This window comes from Elephantulus edwardii, unplaced genomic scaffold, assembly GCF_000299155.1.
Source record: "Elephantulus edwardii isolate Elephantulus edwardi_28Jun2011 unplaced genomic scaffold, EleEdw1.0 scaffold00031, whole genome shotgun sequence".
Taxonomy (NCBI): Eukaryota; Metazoa; Chordata; class Mammalia; order Macroscelidea; family Macroscelididae; genus Elephantulus; species Elephantulus edwardii.
In genome coordinates, this window is record NW_006399781.1 from 12,648,750 (window position 1) to 12,667,066 (window position 18,317).

General features: G+C 41.8%; 1 protein-coding gene across 1 annotated transcript in view; it reads right to left on the bottom strand.

The window, feature by feature from the left end:
• Positions 1 to 18,317, bottom strand: part of MASP1 (mannan-binding lectin serine peptidase 1 (C4/C2 activating component of Ra-reactive factor)) — a 123,665-nt gene that overhangs the window by 30,227 nt on the left and 75,121 nt on the right. The window contains exons 9-10 of the mRNA XM_006884111.1: positions 17,144 to 17,281; positions 15,825 to 15,899 (exon numbers count right to left, since the gene is read on the bottom strand). Of these exons, the coding sequence (XP_006884173.1) occupies positions 15,825 to 15,899; positions 17,144 to 17,281 (213 nt within the window). The remainder of the gene's footprint in view (positions 1 to 15,824; positions 15,900 to 17,143; positions 17,282 to 18,317) is intronic.

Consider the following 18,317-nt stretch of genomic DNA (forward strand, 5'->3'; position numbering starts at 1 on the left):
AGACTGAGAAAAACTAGATAGATTATGTATACTGCATTGAAACAGATGAGGGAGAGAACAGTTTAAAAGTGATATATGATAGCATATTATGATTATCACAGGAATCCAGAGTTAAGGTCGCATAGCGGAGTGCATTGGGGTGGGGGGGGGGTGTTGGGGTCAGGGTCAGGGGGAATTGTATACCAACAAAGAAGTTTATTTTTTGCTTTTCAAATAGAAAAGTGAATTGGGGGTGGGGGGTAAAGAAAAAAAGTGCAACAATGAATGAATAAAAATCCCAAATCTCTGTAAATGTTCATTTAAATTAATAAAATAAAATTTTAAAAACAAAGCAAAACTTTCAGTTACTAATCAGTCACAAAAGGACAAATACTGCATGGTGCCACTGTTGTAAAACAGGACTGACCTTGGGATTGGGGGGGAGACTGAGAAAGATGAGATAAATAATGTATACTGCATTGAAACAGATGAGGGAGAAAACTGTTTAAAAGGGACAAGTGATTAGGTATTTTTGTCATGACGGGAGTCCAGAATGAAGTGGAGTGATAGTGGAGTGGACCTGGGGGGAGGGACTGTAAAACAATGAAAGAATTATCTTTTACTTTTCCAAGAGGAGAATGTACTGGGGAGGGAGGAGGGTTGGGGAGGGGATAAAAGTGCAAAAATGAATGAATGGAAATCCAAAGTCTCTGTAAATTTTCATTGAAATTAATACCAAAATTAAATTAAAAAAAAGACTTACTGCATTCTAAAATAAGGATCTCTTCAAAGTGCTAAAGAGCCATGACAAAGTCATGATTTTTCAATAGCTTCCTATGAACCTGAAAGCTGGAGAGTGAATGAGGATGACAGAAGAAGGATCAATGCTCTTGAATCATTGTGTTGGTAAAAAGTATTGAATATCCCACAGACTGCCAGAATAACTATCAAGTTTGTCTTGGAGGACATGCAATGAGGGTACTCTTTAGGGGCAAGGATAGTGAAATATCGAGTCACATACTTTGAGCATGTTAGCAAGAGAGACCATTTCTTGGAAAAATATACTATACTGGGAAAAGTGGAAGATTAGAGAAAGAGAGGAAGACCTTTCAACAAGATAAATTGGCACAGTGACTGTAACAATGTGCACTATAGAGATAACAAGGATGATATAGGATGAGGGTTGTTATGAGCTATTGTTGACTTAACCATAACAGAGGTAAAAGTGGATGAAATTGAGCCAAAAGAAGGGATCTTTGATACCACAAGAAACAATGGATAACGTGAAGAATGGAAATTCCAGAACATTGTTATCTTGTAGAACTTGTACATAGACTAAGAAGGAGCCGTTCAGCCAGAACAAGTGGCTACTACACCATTTAAATTTAGGAAAAGTGTATGTCAAGAATGTTGGTATGTAACAACAATAACAATGGAACTTTCACAATAGCTTCCCAAAGATCTCCCAATGTCAGTTTCTTCTCCTTCTACTTTACACATAACTGTCCCCCATCTTCCACCACTTGTCTGTCTGTAGTCAGGCCACTGTAGTGGCCTGAGTGTTCCTGGGATGCTGCAACGGTACCACCAGCTGTGTCATCCGGAGTAGAAGTCACTCAAACTACAACTGAGGTAGAGCTTCCTTCTAAAAGTATAGTTGACTTTAATAGTGCCTGAATGGGGTAAAGCTTTCATGACCTTTGTATGTTAATGTGGCATGACTTAAAATGTAAAGAAACAGTTGTAGAAGGTCATTAACAATCAGAACATGGCAATACGAACTACAAATTTAGGAAAACAGGAAGTTGTCAAAAATGATATGGAACACAGAAAGATTGACATTTTAGGCATTGCTGAAATTGACTGGCATTTGCTATTTTGAAGCAGACAATCACATGGTCTAGTACTTCTGCTTCAATCCCCAAGGTACAGGGTCCAAGGCCACCAGCTGCCCTATGAGAAAAAAGATGGACCATCTCCTCCTGTGTGATTCACTGCTTCTGAAAACCCACCTCAAGGTCAGCTTTTAGGTCTGTTCTGACTCTATGGTACACACCACTAACAGTATGCTAGGAATGACAGATTTACTTCCATTGTAAAAAAAAAAAAGTTATAATATGAACTCTCCAATATGCCTTTGAACTGTGATGCTTGCAAATAGTACTGAATAGCCTAAGAATGCCAAAAGAACAAACAAATGTGTTTTGGAAGAAGTGCAACCAGGGCACTCTTTAGAGGCAAGGAGGTGAAGGGCAAGGTTCAGATCTGGTGTTCAGAGAGTTGCTATGAGTTATGGTTAATTGTATGGCACTTAATAACAACAGATATCCTGAAGTCGAACAATGTCAGTGATACGATAATGCTTAACACCTACCAGGAAGACCAGTTGCTACAACTATCTTTCAAAGTAGAGCACCAACCATAAGTACCAAAGGTGAGGAAATTGGAGAGTTTTACTAGCTTCTGCAATATGAGGTTGCTCTAACATGCAATCGAGATGCATTAATTGGTGTTTGTAATGAGAAAAAAAAATTGTAAACAAAGAAGAAGGATTAGTAATTAGAAAGCAAGGCCTTAGAGATAGAAATGACACCAAATAATTTACAGCAAGTAATTTGGCAAGTCCAATGACTTCTTTTTCTTGTGAACATAAATGGTAGTGATAGGCATAAATGCTAAAGACTAACTGTAAATATCTTTTTAAATAACAAAAATGATGTAAATAGTAGATTATATATTGGCATCACTGAATAACTCACGTATGTGGTAACACTAATGATCAAAGGCCAGATGAACTGTGGGGCAACTTCAAGGACATCACCAAAAGGACATACATATGTCAGAAGAGACATGAAACTTGCTCTTAAACATACAAATTAAGGTATTTTGACAAATAAATGCAACACTAGAAGCCCTCGTTCACCTATGACAAGAACTTTGGAAGACTACACAACCGACTGGAAGAGATCCATGTTTTTGGCCATTTCAAAGAAAAGATATGATTTAACAAGATATGGAAATTTTTGAACAATGTCATCAGTATCTCATTCAAGTAAAATCTTGCTGGCAACAATTTAAGAATATTTGCAGAAATAAATACATCAACAGGGCAACTTCCAGAAATTCAAGTCAGATTCAGAAGAGGTTGTGGAATGAAGGCCATCATCCCTTGATGTCAGATGAATCCTGGCAGTAAATACCAGAAGACTACATGTTTTAATGACTATACACATTTTCAATTTGTATGCTGATCAAATCATCCAACAAGTTGGTCTATATGGTTAAGAATATGGCAGCGCGATTGGAGGAAGACTCGTTCACAATCTGTGATGTGAAAATGACACAACCTTGCTTGCTGAAAATGAAGATAACCTGAAGCATTTCACTGAAGAAGATCATACTACAACCTTTAGTATAGGGGATATTTTCAATCCTGGCAGAAGCATGTGAAAGCTGACTTATGAATACAGAAGACCATGAAAAAATTGAATCATGCACTGAAGGCATTTGAATCATGGTGCTGACTAAAATATTGACTATAACATTCACTACCAGAAGAATAAACATATTTCTCTTGGAAGACATACAACAAGAATGCTCCTTTGAAGCAAGGGTTGTAAGATAATGTTTCAAATACTTTGGATATGTTAACAGGGGGGTCCAGTTCATGGAGAAGGACATCACACTTGGTAAAGCAAAGGGTCAATGAAAAAGACAAAAACCCTCGTCAAGATGGATTGACACAGTAGCTGAAGCTCAAACACAGGAAAGAATGTGAGGAGGGCATGAGATCAGGATGTGTTTTAGTCCGTGATCCATAGGACCTGTGAGTAAGAATCAACTCAAGGGCATTTGATAACAATAACAACCCATCCTCGGTTTTACCAGTTCAGAATTTCCAATGGATGAGGTATAGGTGATTTGGATGGATTCCAACATAAAAAAAAAAATCACTAAAGTAAATAGAGTCCAAATATGCTTTGGCTTCTTTGACTCTGATTCTCCCTTACCTCCATTGTTCTTATTCAACCACTTGACTAACAGTATGCTTTCTTGCTTTTATATCTTTATTCACTACACCTTCTCTCTTATCTGTCATATCTTCTAAAATGGGTCTTCAAAGCTATTCCTACCCATTTTAACATATGAAATATCTCCCTCCTTTAAATTATCATAATATTGAAATCTCTACTCATATCATGACATGTAAGACTTGTTTGGCTTGTGTAATGCTTACAAGGGAGCTCTGGTGGCCTAGTGGCAAGGAGCTGCAGTGCAATTCCAAAGGCCCTGGGTCTACCAGCTGTTCCGTGGAAGAAGGATGAGCAAGTTCCTCCTGTGTGATTAACTGCCTCTAAAACCTGCTGGAGGGTCAGATATGGGTTGCTTCCAACTCAGAGGCACAGAACAACACTTATATGAACACAACCTGGTCATGCATACTAGTCTGAACTCCTCAAAGTCACACATTGAAATGGCAGGCATTTAAATGAAGGTGCTCAAATAAATACTCTAATTATTAAAACTCATTTACACATCACTCTTTCTTGGATGTACTCCAATTGCCAAAAGTTGAACATTTCCTGTCACGGGGAGATTTTGGCTGTTTCCCTCTAAGAGACACAACTGAACAACAATGGCTTCAAATGAAGTTTATTGGTAATCCACAGAGAGTTTTTGTCTACTTTAGACCCTGATAGGAGTAACAGAGTGCAGAAGCACCTCACAGAGCCATGAAGAAGTGATATAAAGTATACAAAATATAGCAACCTTTACATGTGCCAACCAGCGACATAGGAGTGTATGTTGATGAACAGATTGGTATAGTGGACATATCTTCTTTGTTCCCTTGGCACCCCTCCTAAGGACATCTCTGACAGAGATCTCTCTCTGATACCGAATCCTCAGGGAATAGTTCCAGGAAGGAGTCAGTCCTGTGAGGGCCCAGGAGAGGTTCCTAGGGAGACATTGTAAAACACAGTGGATCTGGAAGAATACTGGGGGGTGATTAAAAGCTTTCTTTTTATGAATGGGGGTGTAAAACAGAAGACCAGAGAGGTAAAGTCAAAGTTCACCAGCCAACAGGGGCAGAGCTGGGGCTACAGCCCTGGGCTGTTGGCCTTTTGTCTCTCTTCCCTGCCTTTCAAGGTTGTAGTTCTGTTTCTCTTGACCTTAGGCTTCTGGGAAACTGGAGGAGCAGATCCCTCTGCACGTCCATGCTGGGTAGATTATGCAGACCTCACAGCTGAGCCGCAGAGTGGTTGAGGAGTCTGTCAGGATTCTGGTTACTTCCAATGTCCTCAACCCACTCTTTGTTCAATGTCCCTGCCTAGAAAGAAGTACGGTGGGGCCTAGTGTGGGCCTCCTCCATTTACAGTCTGATTGAATTATCCATTTGGTGCGAGATTTAGACCACCCTTTCAGAGAACACTTTTTAAAGCCAGAAGATTGCTTCACGCTTGTCTGAAGCAGCGGGTGGGGCCTCCCAAGATTGTGGCCTGGTATTTGAGAATGCGATCTGGGCCAACGTGATGGGTTCTGAATTGACAGCAGGGATTTATGAGGTGTGGGGAGCCTCCCATTTATATTCCTAGACCTCATGGTCTTTCATGGAATACACAAGAGCAACGGCTTGGACTACAAGAAGACTTTACGTGAGACATCAGAAGAATGAACATGTAAGGGCAATGGAGACTCCTTGTCTCTCAATATTTGATAAGTTTTTCCCCAGGAGAAGGACTAGATTTGACACAGGCCCAGAAAGCAGAGCTAGGACATATAGGGACATCGAGTTTCACTCAGCATGAAGACACATTTTCTGATAATCAAGTCCAAATGTCAGTTACATCAATAGTGGGACTAGTGGGTTTGATAAGAGGTTACAAGTGAGTAAATGCCTGTGGGGTCAGGCATAGCTGGGAAGGAGTGCTGGAACTGGTTGAGAGGTCAGCTGGTCCAGTTTTTTCGTTGTGTTGCTGGGGAGAGTGAGGCCCAGAGAGGGGAAGGACTTTCCTACAGTCACACTCAAGCCTTTCTCTTGCCAGGACCTTCCTGTTGTACCACAGTGATGCCTCTCAGGACCCCTGGGAACTGTCTTAGGAGTATAGAAGGCCCTTGGGGCCAGTTTGGGAATGGAGGTCATTCCTTTTGGTCTGTGAGTAACAATGGAGCGTGCTGGGAGTGTGTGGTGCAGCCTCACTTGGTGCTGAGGCTGGCTGGGTGGCCCTTGTGGACAGAATTGAGTTCACCGCTCCACCTGGATCTTCCCAAGACCCTGCGGGGAGCCCATCTCCTCCCACAGCCAGTCCACATAGTTAGAGACCTTGGTGTAGACGCCATAGACCTGCTTGCTGCCACATTCTTCAGGTCCTCCCCAGGACACCAGGCCTTGGGCCACCCAGCGCTGGGTTAAGTCATCAAAGACGATGAAGGCTCCCCCACTATCCCCAAGGCATGTGTCTTTGCCACCTTCGTAGTAACCGGCACAGAACATATTCTCTGTGACGCTGTAGTTGCCTGAGCGGGACTCGTAGCTGGTTTTGCATTCGGCATGTGGTACCACAGGTAGCTTGACGTACTGCAGGATATCTGACAAAGTCCGAGTGCCACTGCTGATGATCTCATCCACTGTCACATTAGGGTTGGAAATTCCCCAGCCGGCCACCAGACCCAGCATGTAGGGTGCCGGGCCCTGAGACTCAGGCCTTGGCAGACAGATGGGCATGATGTGGGGCCCCAAGGGCACAGGCTCCTGCAGCTGCACCAGAGCTATGTCGTGGTTGTAGCTCTGGATGTTGAAGTCTGGATGGAGCACTACGCGGGCGGCTGATTTATTGACAGCCCCTGACTTGTCCCGAACGTCGTGCAGGCCCAAGTAGACAGTGATGTGCTCCTTGGAGACCGGGATCACAATGTTGTCCCTGCGCTGCGAACGCAGCACATGGGCTGCTGTGAGGATCCAGGACTCAGAGAGCAGGGCTCCGCTCCCAAACCACTTGTCGTTTGGCACCCTGGAAGTGTCTTCCACCACTATGAGGGTCTGCCAAGGGAAGAGTCCAGGCTCAGCAGTGCGGCCCCCGATGATCCTCTTGACCAGGTTAGGCAGGGAGCGGGAGGGCTGCCCGCACGCTGTAAGGAGAGACAGAGCCTGGTCAGGTGAGCCACAGGAAAACAGCCCCTGTGTGAAATTCATGTCTTACCCAATGTAGATTATGCCACCATTGGACATGTCTCTGTCTGGGCTGTGCCTGCTTGGGACAGCTCTCTGCACTCATTTTTGAAGTATGTACCCCTGACTCATCCATTTCAAGCTTGTATTATCTTCACCTTGAATCATTTGACCTAGATAATTGTTTTGTCCTGGGTCATTTCCAGCTAAACTTGCTTCTAGGTGTGGTTGTTTCCCCCTCTTTTTTTTTTTTTTTTGCCTCAAAGATACCTCATATTTCAGAAGTGGTCTATTTTATATACCCTCAGGAAATTTCTAGAAATAGTAGACTACAGATATTAAGAGATAGAAATAACCTTACCGCTCACCTAGCAGGTTGTATTATAAACACTGGACGAGGAGCCAAGATTTTTGCAGCCTTGACCTGGCTTTTCAGTCTGAACTGGGTTTTCTATTTCCTGTTTGAGTAAGTAACTTTTTCACTCTTGGCTTCAAATTTTGATCTGTGAAATAAATCAGCTGGTCAAGATGATCTCCAAGGATCCACCAGATTATAAATTCTGTTGACATTCATGTAGTTCTATTGAGTGACAACTCAGACTTTTTTTTTTTTTAAAGAAAATTCTTCTTTATGGAAAATGACTTTTCCACAAAACTCTGATCTTGATTCTACTTTCTGAAAATATTTAAATGGCTACTCCCTTCTCTGTTAAAAAAAGCACTACACTCGTATTTCCTCATACCTAAGCTTTGAAAAGGAGAACCTTTCCTCATTTCTTCTTGGCGTCTGTTTTATAGGTGAATAAAACTCTCTGGAGTTTAAGTGACTAGTCTAAGATTACACAGCCAGTCTTGTTCTTCTTACTGGTGCCATGGAGTTGACTAAGACCCAGTGCAATACCATGAACAATAGGTCCATACCTTTCCCTATCCTGAACCATTTTCATGGTCTCTGCACTGTCATAGCCACTGAGCCATTCCATTTTGGGTTGAAGGCTGTCCTCTCTTTTGCTGATACTCTACTTTCCCCAGCATGAAGTCTTTTTCTAAGGACCGGCCCCTCCTGATAACATGTCCAAAGTATGAGAGATAAAGTTTCAGCATCCTAGCCTCTAAGGAGAACCCTGGTTACACTGCCTCAGAAACAGATTCTTTTGTTCTTCTGGCCGTCTGTAATATATTCAGTACTCTTCTCCATCTCCAAAATTCAAAGGCACTGATTCTTCTTTGGTCTTCCTTTTCATTACCCCACTTTCAGGTGCATAGGAAGTAATTAAAATGATTTGGATAAGGGACAACTTTGTCTTCTGACTGATATCCTTTTTTTCAGCACTTTGGAGAGATCTTTTATAGTATATTTTCCAGTGCAACACATCTGCCCACCCCCACCTCTTTTTATTTTTTTTTACATTTTGATTTCTTGACTATTGATGCCATGAGTGTTGCTATGGATCCAAGTAAAATGAAGTTGTTGGCATCTTCCAGTCTTCTACCCATCTGTTGTGGTGTTAGGGAGCTCTGGACTGCCTACTCAATACAGAGTTGTTCTCTTGATCCAAAAGTGATGCCTCAGTGGTAGTTTGGATCCATCCACCACTTTACAGGACAATGACGGGCATTCTCCTCCAATATCAGTACATCCTCTGAAAACCCACTGGGAGGTGAGCTATGACTTGGATCCAACTTGACAGCCATAGTTCATCTTCAAGTTACCTAGTAGTCCAGGGGTGAGGATTTCTGTTTTCTTGATGCTGACATGTAGTCATATAGAATCATATGTGTAATTATGCAGTCTTTGATCTTTAGCATGTATTTCAAGTCCTTTTTACTTTCTGCAAGCAAGATGTGTCATCTGCTAAATGAAGGCTGTCAGTTAGCCTTCCTCTAATCCTTGATGCCACATTCTTCTTTGCATAGTCCAGTTTCTTGAATTTTTGCTCAGCATACAGGCTGAATAGATAAGGAGAAAAGATATAACCCTGATGCACACCTCTCCTAATTTTAAACCATGTGCTGCTGTTCCTATGTTCTGTTTGGATAATAGCTTTTTGGTCTAGGTCTAAGATTCTCATGACCAAAAATTAAGTATTCTGTTATTTCTATTATCAATGTTAGCCATTATTTGTTATGGTCCACACAGCATGCCTTTTCATAGTCAGTAAAACACAAGTAAGCATCTTTACAGTATTATCTGCTTTCAGTCAGGATCCATCTGACATCTGCAATGATATCCCTTGTTCCATAACCTATTCTAAATCCAGCTTGAATATCTGGCTGTTCCAGCTACTTTTGGATAATCTTCTGTAAGATTTCATTTCTATGTGATAGTACTGATATTTTTTTCTATAATTTCCACACTCTTTTGGATTCCCTCTCCCTTTTTTGTAGGGGTGAACATACATTGATTTCTTCTTGTCTGATATCTTCTAAATTTATTGGCAAAATTTAATGAGATCATCCAGAGCTAGACCTATTTGTTGAAGAACCTAACTGGTATTCCATCAATTCCTGGGGCTCTATTTTTTGCCAATGCTTTCAGTGTAGCCTGAACTTCTTCCTTTCCTACTATTGGTTCTTGATCATATGCTACCTCCTAAAATAGTTGAGTGGTGACCATTTCTTTTTGGTAAAGTGACTGTTTCTTCCTTCCATTTTCTTTTCTTGTTTCCTTTATCATTCAAGTTATGGATAGTAGGTTGAGTTAAAACAGAATAAAAACAAGTAAATGCCGTGAAGTCCTGGTAACCTAATGTATGTCAGAGTAGAACTGCTCAATTGGGTTTTTACTGGTTGATTTTTCAGCAAGTTCACTAAGGTAACTTTGGGTGGAATTGAACCACCAACCTTTCAGTTAGTAGCCAACCATGCTAACTGCACCACCCAGGGACTCCAATACATTGAGTATGAAGAACTTAACCAGATCCTAAGATCAATGTCTTATAAATCTCATGCTACTTCATGGCATATAAAGGTTATGGTCATAGGCTATCAAGTTTTTAAATATTTTTTTCTAGCCTGATTCATGTTATAAGTTAATAGTTCTTGATCACCATGGGATTAAGGCTCAGGGTATTTAAGTTTGAGGGAAGGTGGCATAATCTATGAGCAATGATGCATGGACCCTGTTCTGGGCCACCCATCATTGCACCCAGGAGCCCTTCAATACCTTCAGGGGGAAGAGGAAATTCTGAGCAAACTTCATTCCACTGTGTTGCACCCTGAGCATGCACATGCACCACCAGCCTTCTGCAGCCAGATGCCTCTGGCCCATGAGTGGAGGATCTTCAGTGCTGGCACCCACTGACTGAGAACAAACTCATACGGACCCTTTGCAGGCAGAGTGCTTAGATCTGGGTGATAATCCAGGGGTGAATCTGAGCCTTCTTCTGGTTGCAAATAGGCTACACTCTTTGCCCTTGGATATTCTCATCAATCCTTTAAAAGTCAAGACACATTTGCATTTTCTTGGCAACTTTGGGAGGTCAGACTTTCAGCTACTTAATACCTTTCAGATGTATTCCTGATCACTTATAGGCCCCTCTTATGTGATTCTGAGGCTCCCTGACATATGACACATATGAGCTGGTGTTTGTTAAATCTCTGTGGCTTGACCTTTCAGAGATAAGAGCTAACCCAACTTCTCTATTACAAGCAACAGTCTACAAGGCAACACCTCAAGGAAGAAGTGTGACTGGTTCTGAATGACAACTTTTTAGTGCTGAAAGATTCTCTCATATGATGAGGAAAATGCCTATATCTCCAATCAATGGTCATAACAAAGAAAGTGTTAAATAGAACCTTTGTTTAACCAGAGGGCTAGGAACACGCTCCAGATGTAGCATGTCAGAGCTAGATGGACCTTGTTGAACAGATGTTTTACAGATAGATGAACAGGTTTGTAGAAGGCAAATGATACTCAAAATTAATAGTGGCAAAGTCCGAGCTGGAACTTGTTTCTTCTGACTCTTGAATGAATTCTTTTGACTCAAGCTTTTGATGTACTCTTGTTATTTCAAGTGGTTAAGTGATGTAACAAGCTTTTAGAAGAGTTGATATAAATGGTGCAATCATTAGTTGCTGCCATTCTTACAGAGTCTATGCTGCATATGGTATTGTTTTTAAAATGTTAAAATTTTGTCCATGCTGAAGCCAATTTCAGCCTCTAGAATATAGGTAGTACTAAAAGATGACCCTTAGGACAAAATTGAAATATCCTGGAATTGAGTATGGCCTGAATAATATTCATAGTCCAAAGATGACTCTCATGACATCTGAAATAAGTTGATTAAATAAGCAGAAATCAGTTATCTTTCATTCAATTGGTCACTTGAAATTTTAGCAATCACTTTGAAGCATGTAAGATTGACCTTGGTTAAATTACAAATATTTGCTCTATAACTGTGAGTAATTGATTACATGTACAATACCTATCCATATCAAAATTATGCACACAAAATGATTGTTCCTTTGAAATTTATACCTCTTGTAATTTATTCAGGTTAGCTCTCTAAACTATGTCCATGAAATGACTCTATAGTTATGGTTAACTACTTCCTTTAATCTCTTAAATCTTAAAATAGTTGGTCAGAGGGAAGCAGAGATAAACAATTTAAATCTCACCTCCACAAGGTAAGCAACTCAAATTGTTGTTTCTCTATAAGATAATCTACCTCTATTAGGGTATATGACCTAGACACCATGGTTGGTATGATAACTTAGTTACTGCAAAATGAGAGTTTTGTTGTAGAATAATCTTTTAGATTGTCTTCTTATTTACTTTTTAAACTACAATTCCCAAGGTAAAATGTGTTTATGTGTAATAAAATAAATAAAATAAAAGAAATAAATTGTTCAGCTTTTGCTGTTATCATAAGTCTTGAGTTTCTCTTCTTCTACAGCTAACTTCCTAGGGATAAATCAGTCTACTTCCCTGATCCCTAAGTTTTATGTCCATAAAATAGGAACCAAATAAGCTTGCTTAGAAGCTTCCTTGGAAGTATGGACATGATGAATAGTGGCTCTTTCCATCCTGAATATTAACCAGATAAAATGGCTTTTTCTGTTTTGAATAAAGATTGACAAAGATTCTTTACATCCTAGCTTACATTCAGGTTCAATGACGATAATTAGAAATGGGGAATTTAGAAGTCCCTGGCTTGTCCCAGTGGCATAGCAATGTTCTGCCTAACTCAGAGATGTTAAAGCTTTCATGGTCCATTGTATCCAAGATACTGATACTGATGACCAATAAAAGTGATATTATGGGACCCTTGTCCTCGTTACTCTTTTACAAAGTATAGAATCTTGACCCGCGAGAGGTGAACTTACTTAACAAAAGTGGAAGTGCTAAAGTAGCAGCAGCAGAATGAGGACTCAGATCTCTACTCCCCAGCCTGGCGCGTCTTCCCCTTGAGGTCAAGAATGGAATCCAGTACTGTGCTGTTTGGGGTTGGTCGCTGGGGTTTTTGTTTGTTTGTTTTGTGTTTTTGTGGGCTTTTTTTCTCATGTTCTCATTCTGAAGCTTCATCAGACATACTTTGGCAATGTGCAAGAAGGGACCAGTCCTTGGAGAAGGACATCATGCTTGGAAGGGTGAAGGGACAGTGCAGGAGAGAAAGACACTCAATGAGATGGATTGACTCAGTGACTTAGGGTAATGGGGATAGGTGTGTCAGAGACAATGAGGTTGACACAGGATAGAGCAGGATTCAGAACTGTTGTACATAAGATCACTATAGTGACTTGATGGTACACAACAATAAAAATAACATAGTATCTTAACAAAATGGAAATATTAATATCTTTAGTCAGACCATGCTCTTCATTTGGCCATAATTCCTCATCTCCCATGTTGTCTTGGACTTTACCATCTCCACAATTTAGGCATGCTCTTGGTTAAGCCTGATGGACAAGAGGAGGATCAACAGAACATAGGTGAGAAGGTCTTCCCCTGCTCTATCTTGGCGAGTCCCTTAATAAACATAAGAACATCATATGTGAACTCACTCTGTTTCACAAACCTCTACTCCTAGACAGTCATGTGCAAGTATCGGTTGCCCTTGTGTTGAACCTGACTGGGGGCAGCTCCAAGGGTGTCACAATGGAACTATGCTCCACAGGGTTTTCAGTGGTTGATTATTCTGATGCTTCTCTGGATGGACTGGGTCCTCCAACCTTTTGGTTAGCAGTTGAGCACATTTACCCTTCACACTACTCAGGGACTCCTCACCTAAATGTCTTCTTCCTGGGATGCCATAGCACCTGTGATGATCAAGAACCTAATCCCAAATCCTGAAACTGTCTTCAATTCCTAACAATGAATGGTCTCCAACTCTGTAGCCTTTTATTTTAATCTCTAATCTCACAAATAGAGAGCTCTGGTCACCTAGTGGCAAGAAGCTGCACTGCAATCTCAAAGGCACGCAGTTCAAGACCACCAGCAGCTCTGCGAGAGAAGTATGGGCAATCTCCTCTCATGTGATTAACTGCTTCTGAAAACCAGCTGGAGGGTCAGTTATGGGTTGGTTCCAACTCACTGATGTACAACAACAATAACAACAACCATCTCACAAATGAAAGTCTTGTTGTTCTTGTTAGGTGCCGTTGAGTTGAGCATGACTTATAGCGACCCTATGAACAAAAGATCTGAACCCTGTTCTATCCTGTGTCATCCTCACACTTCCTTACACAGAAGAGCCCATTGCAGCAGTCACCATGTCTATCCACCTTGTTGAGAGTCTTCTTCTCTTTTGCCAGCCCTCCACCTTTCCCAACATCATGTCCTTCTCTAAGGAATAGCACCTTCTAGCAACATGTCCAAAGTATGTGAGGTGAAACCTTATCATTCTGGTGTCCAAAGATCACTCAGGCTACACCCCTCCAAGATATATCTGTTCATTCTCTTGGCCATCCATGGGATGTTCAGTACTTTTCTTCAACACCACAGCTCAAAGGCATCAATTCTTTTGCTGTCATCCGTATTCATTGTGCAGATCTTGGCTGCATAGCTAGTAATCAGAAAGGCTATGGCCTGAATCAGGTACACATTAGTCCTCAAACTGACATTACTACTCCTAAATAATTTGGAAAGTTCCTTAACCATTATTTTTCAGTGCAATATGTCTCCTTATTTCCCGATTACTCGTACCATGGGTGTTAATTGTAGATCCAAGGAAGATGAAGCTCTTGAAACTTTCAATCTCCTCTCCATCCATCTTAACACAGCCTATTGGTCCAGTGGTAAGAATCTTTGTTTTCTTGATATTGAGATGAAATCCATACTAAAGTCTGTATTCCTTGATCTTCTGCAACAAGTGCTCCAAGCCCTCCTCAATTTCAGCAAGCAAGGTTGTGTCACCTGCATAATGCAGTTTAGTGATGAGTCTCCTTCCAATCCTAATGCCACACTCCTCTTAATAGAGTCTAACTTCTCAGATAATTTGCTCAGCATATAGATTAAACAGGTAGGGAGACAGAATACAACCCTGATGAACTCCCTTTCCAATTCCATACCATGCAGTGTTCCCCTGCTCTGTCCACACAACTGCCTCCTGATCCAAATAAGTCCACAGGAACCAAGATACGATCTTAAATAAATTCCATCTGACTTTCATGATCATCTTAAGAATAGGTTCAAGCATTGGACACCAATGATAGAAGACCAGATGAGTTGTGGGATGATATCAAAGATATAATCCATGAAGAAAGTAAAATGTTTACAAAAACAGAGGAGAAAGAAAAAAAAAATCAAAATGGATGTCAGGAGAGACTCTAACGATTGCACTGGAGCACTGAGAAGCCAAATCTAAAGGAAAATGTTTTAAATGAAAGTCCATTGAGTGAATTTTCCAAAGTTTCTAAATGTACCATTATAGTAATACACCATCTCAGTATCTCAGTTTACCCAACACTCATGATTCCGTGAAATACAAATGTCACCAAATGCTTAATCATACTTCAGTGCCCCTGCTGTTCATGCAAATACGCAGACAGAATCAGGAAGGACATTTGGTTATCTCTGTTTCTCAGTGCTGTCTTAAAGGTTGCATCTTTCAATCAATGCTATTCTTACTTTCCTAAGTGTAAATTACTCTATTGTAGATATGGAATACATTTTTTTTGTGGGTCACTGGTTTAACTCTATAGTGTGAATTTTGACGCTTTTTCTTAAGGGGTAGATGTGAATATATACATTCATTGTGGTTGCAATGCAAACCATCTATACTCTTAACGCTAACATAGATATCCACAAAAATCTCTGAGTGTGTTTCCACAGTGACACTTCCTGTTACCACAAAATTCTCTTTTTATTTTCAAGTGGGGCCACTAAGTGAGCTACAGAGAAAAAGCCACAATCAGAAAGACTTTAACAAATTGCTTCTTGAACGAATTGCTATTCTTACTCTTAGTTTTATGCTATTTCTTTGTCCAACAGCGTAGGGTGTGGTTGAAGACAGGATGCCCTCTTTCTTGATTTTCCTGGCACTTAATAGTTGTACATGCAAAGCATAGACTTAATAAAATAGGCTGAGCTCCGATATTTGACTTTCTGGAGACACTGCTTAAAACTAAGCAACCAAAGCAGCATCCCACTGTCTTACTCCACCCCCCGAGCATCCTGGGACCCTAGAACCTTAGATGGGAGACCCTGAAGCATAGGACTTGAAGGATGAAGTACCTGGTAGGCAGGTGGGCAGTTCTCTCCCCAGGATTTTGTTCATCCAGATGCCTTGGGCAGAACAGGTATATATGCCTGGAAGAGTGGGGGGGGGGGGGAAACATGTGGAAAGAGAGGGAGAAAATGGTTGATTTGTTGCACATGGAGAAGCCGATGTGGGTCATGATTTTTCTGTTGTGGGTGGATTGTTGCAACATCCTGAATGATCTCTCTGTGCCAGTCCTCTGCCAATGGCAACTGACAGGGTCTTTCTGAGGTGGAAATCTCTGTTTTCTGCTAAAACTTCTAATGACTCCCCATTGTCCTCAGAAATAAACACACAACTCTTTAGCATGGTGTCCAAAACTGTGCAAGCAAAACAGCCAATCTCTCGCCCACACTGCTCTGCCCTGGAAGCACCTGGTTACCCTGGTCTCTGTGTAGCAGAAGCCCTCTCTGTCCTTGTCTGCCTAACAGACTCCCTTCACAACCCACTCTCATGTTCATCAATTCACTTGGATTTTCCAGTAGTACTGTGTGCTCTTATCAGTGTCTGCTTTTTTGACCAGTGTTGACTTGCTGGTCTAGAGAAATAAGCACTAATGTGACAGACACAGAGCTTCCATACCCCTGAAAGTTGCTTCTTTCTGTGAGACGCTGAGGTTTAACTTGCAGGTAGAAGTTTGAGGCAGGGAGAGGTGAAGCCTGAGCTTCCAAGTGTTTCTTCTCTCAATTCCTCCCAAGCCTCCACAGAAGCCAACAGACTGACTGTTCCTGGCCCTTTGCCTCCAGCCCTCATGCAGCCAGGGATCCTGTGCCAGGTGGCATAGTTGAGGCCTGGGCGGTGGCAGCTGTGGCTGTGGTAGAGTCTGGGTCCGGGCAGTTGCTAATCTTGTGTAGTGAGACAGTGACTTCCTCCACTAGGACCAGAACAGATCTGTGAGGGGAGTATTCCACCAGGCCTGCTAAAGAGCCTGGTGTGGTCAGATGCTACATGGGGCCAGAGGCCTGCTCAAGTCACCACACTAGGCTTTTCCTTGGGGACCTAGCTCAGCCTCAGGCAACAGGCAGTTATCTTGTGAGATAGCAGACTTCTCTCACTTCTTCCCTTGGTTGTGTCTGTGTAATGTCTTTTCAAGATCTAGATACACAAGTAGAATCAGTGTTTTCAATCACAGTAACAAACAAAACACAGTTGGATTTGGATCTTGAGCCTCTGTTTCTAGGCCTCCAGACAGACTCAGTAACACAAGATCCTAGTTTCATTCCTTTCACAGTGGTTTCAGCCTCAGCTAGGGGCTATGAAGAGGGGCCAGAACGGTTTAGTATGAAGGGCTCACCTGTGATATTCTGGAGCATCTTGTAATAGGGCTGCTGGCAGGAGTATCTAACCTCAGATTTGTACGTGGTGAGGTTGTTCTTGGTGGAGAAGGTGACGAGGCCATGTTCCAGCTCTGCTGGGGCTCTGCAATCTGCAACTGAGAGTGAAGAGGAATGAGACTCCTTGATTAACTCTTCCCTCTTTCTCTTGGGACCTTCTTCTGATGAGTCTGTCTCATGGCTGCATGGGTTGCACACTGCACAAAATCCCAGATGTGCACAGTGCAACCTGTGTCAACACCTACGGTCTGGCTTTTAGGCTCTCCCTTAGTCTTAGTCGTGTAGCAAACTCACCTGACCTGATGTCAACTCCAAGGCACGGGTAGAAGGCCTGCTGACATTTATGCAGACTCAGTCCCTCTCCCACATGGCCCCTTTCCTGGACTTCCAGCATTCTTGTGCAACCTTCTCAGCTTCTTCTGCCCAACTATGAAGCCCATGGTTCAATGAGATAAATTGCAGCTGACAAGAACCAAGGAATCTTCCATTTTTCCAGGCCCAACCACATGCTGAGTAAGAGTGGCTAATGTGTTCACATTGGAGCTTGGCATGAAAGCACAAACACAAACAGAGAAACTAGCTTCCGCATGATTCTACAACTCCGCCCCTTTGGCTCTCCACAGGCCTCTCCCTTAGCCACGGAAGGCAAAGGCAGGGTGAGAGTGGGCTACTTGCTCATTTTCTCTACTTGTTAGTGGCTAGATATCTGGGCTGGCCATGGACCCCAGTGTGGGACAAGACCAACAATGCCTGCTCCCCAGAGGTGGTCTTTGGGGAACTCATCAGTCCCTACCAAGCTACATGTTTGGTCCCCTACTGTGGAGATGTTATTCAGGTCAGAAGCTGAGTAGCCCATTTACCAGTGTTCCTTCATTTCTAAGGGAACCCTAATTGACTCAGTGACTGGGGTAATGGGGTAGGTGTGTCAGAGACAATGAGGTTAGCTCAAGATAGAGTAGGGATCAGAGCTCTTGTACATAGAGTTTCTATGAGTCATAAGCAACTTGATGGCATATTACAAGAACAGCAATAATCTTAGATGCAATGACGTATGCTAATGTAAAAAAATCATAAAGAGATCACAGAATTTCACAGTTGGAAAGAACATAAATGCAGACAACCCAGGACAGCCTG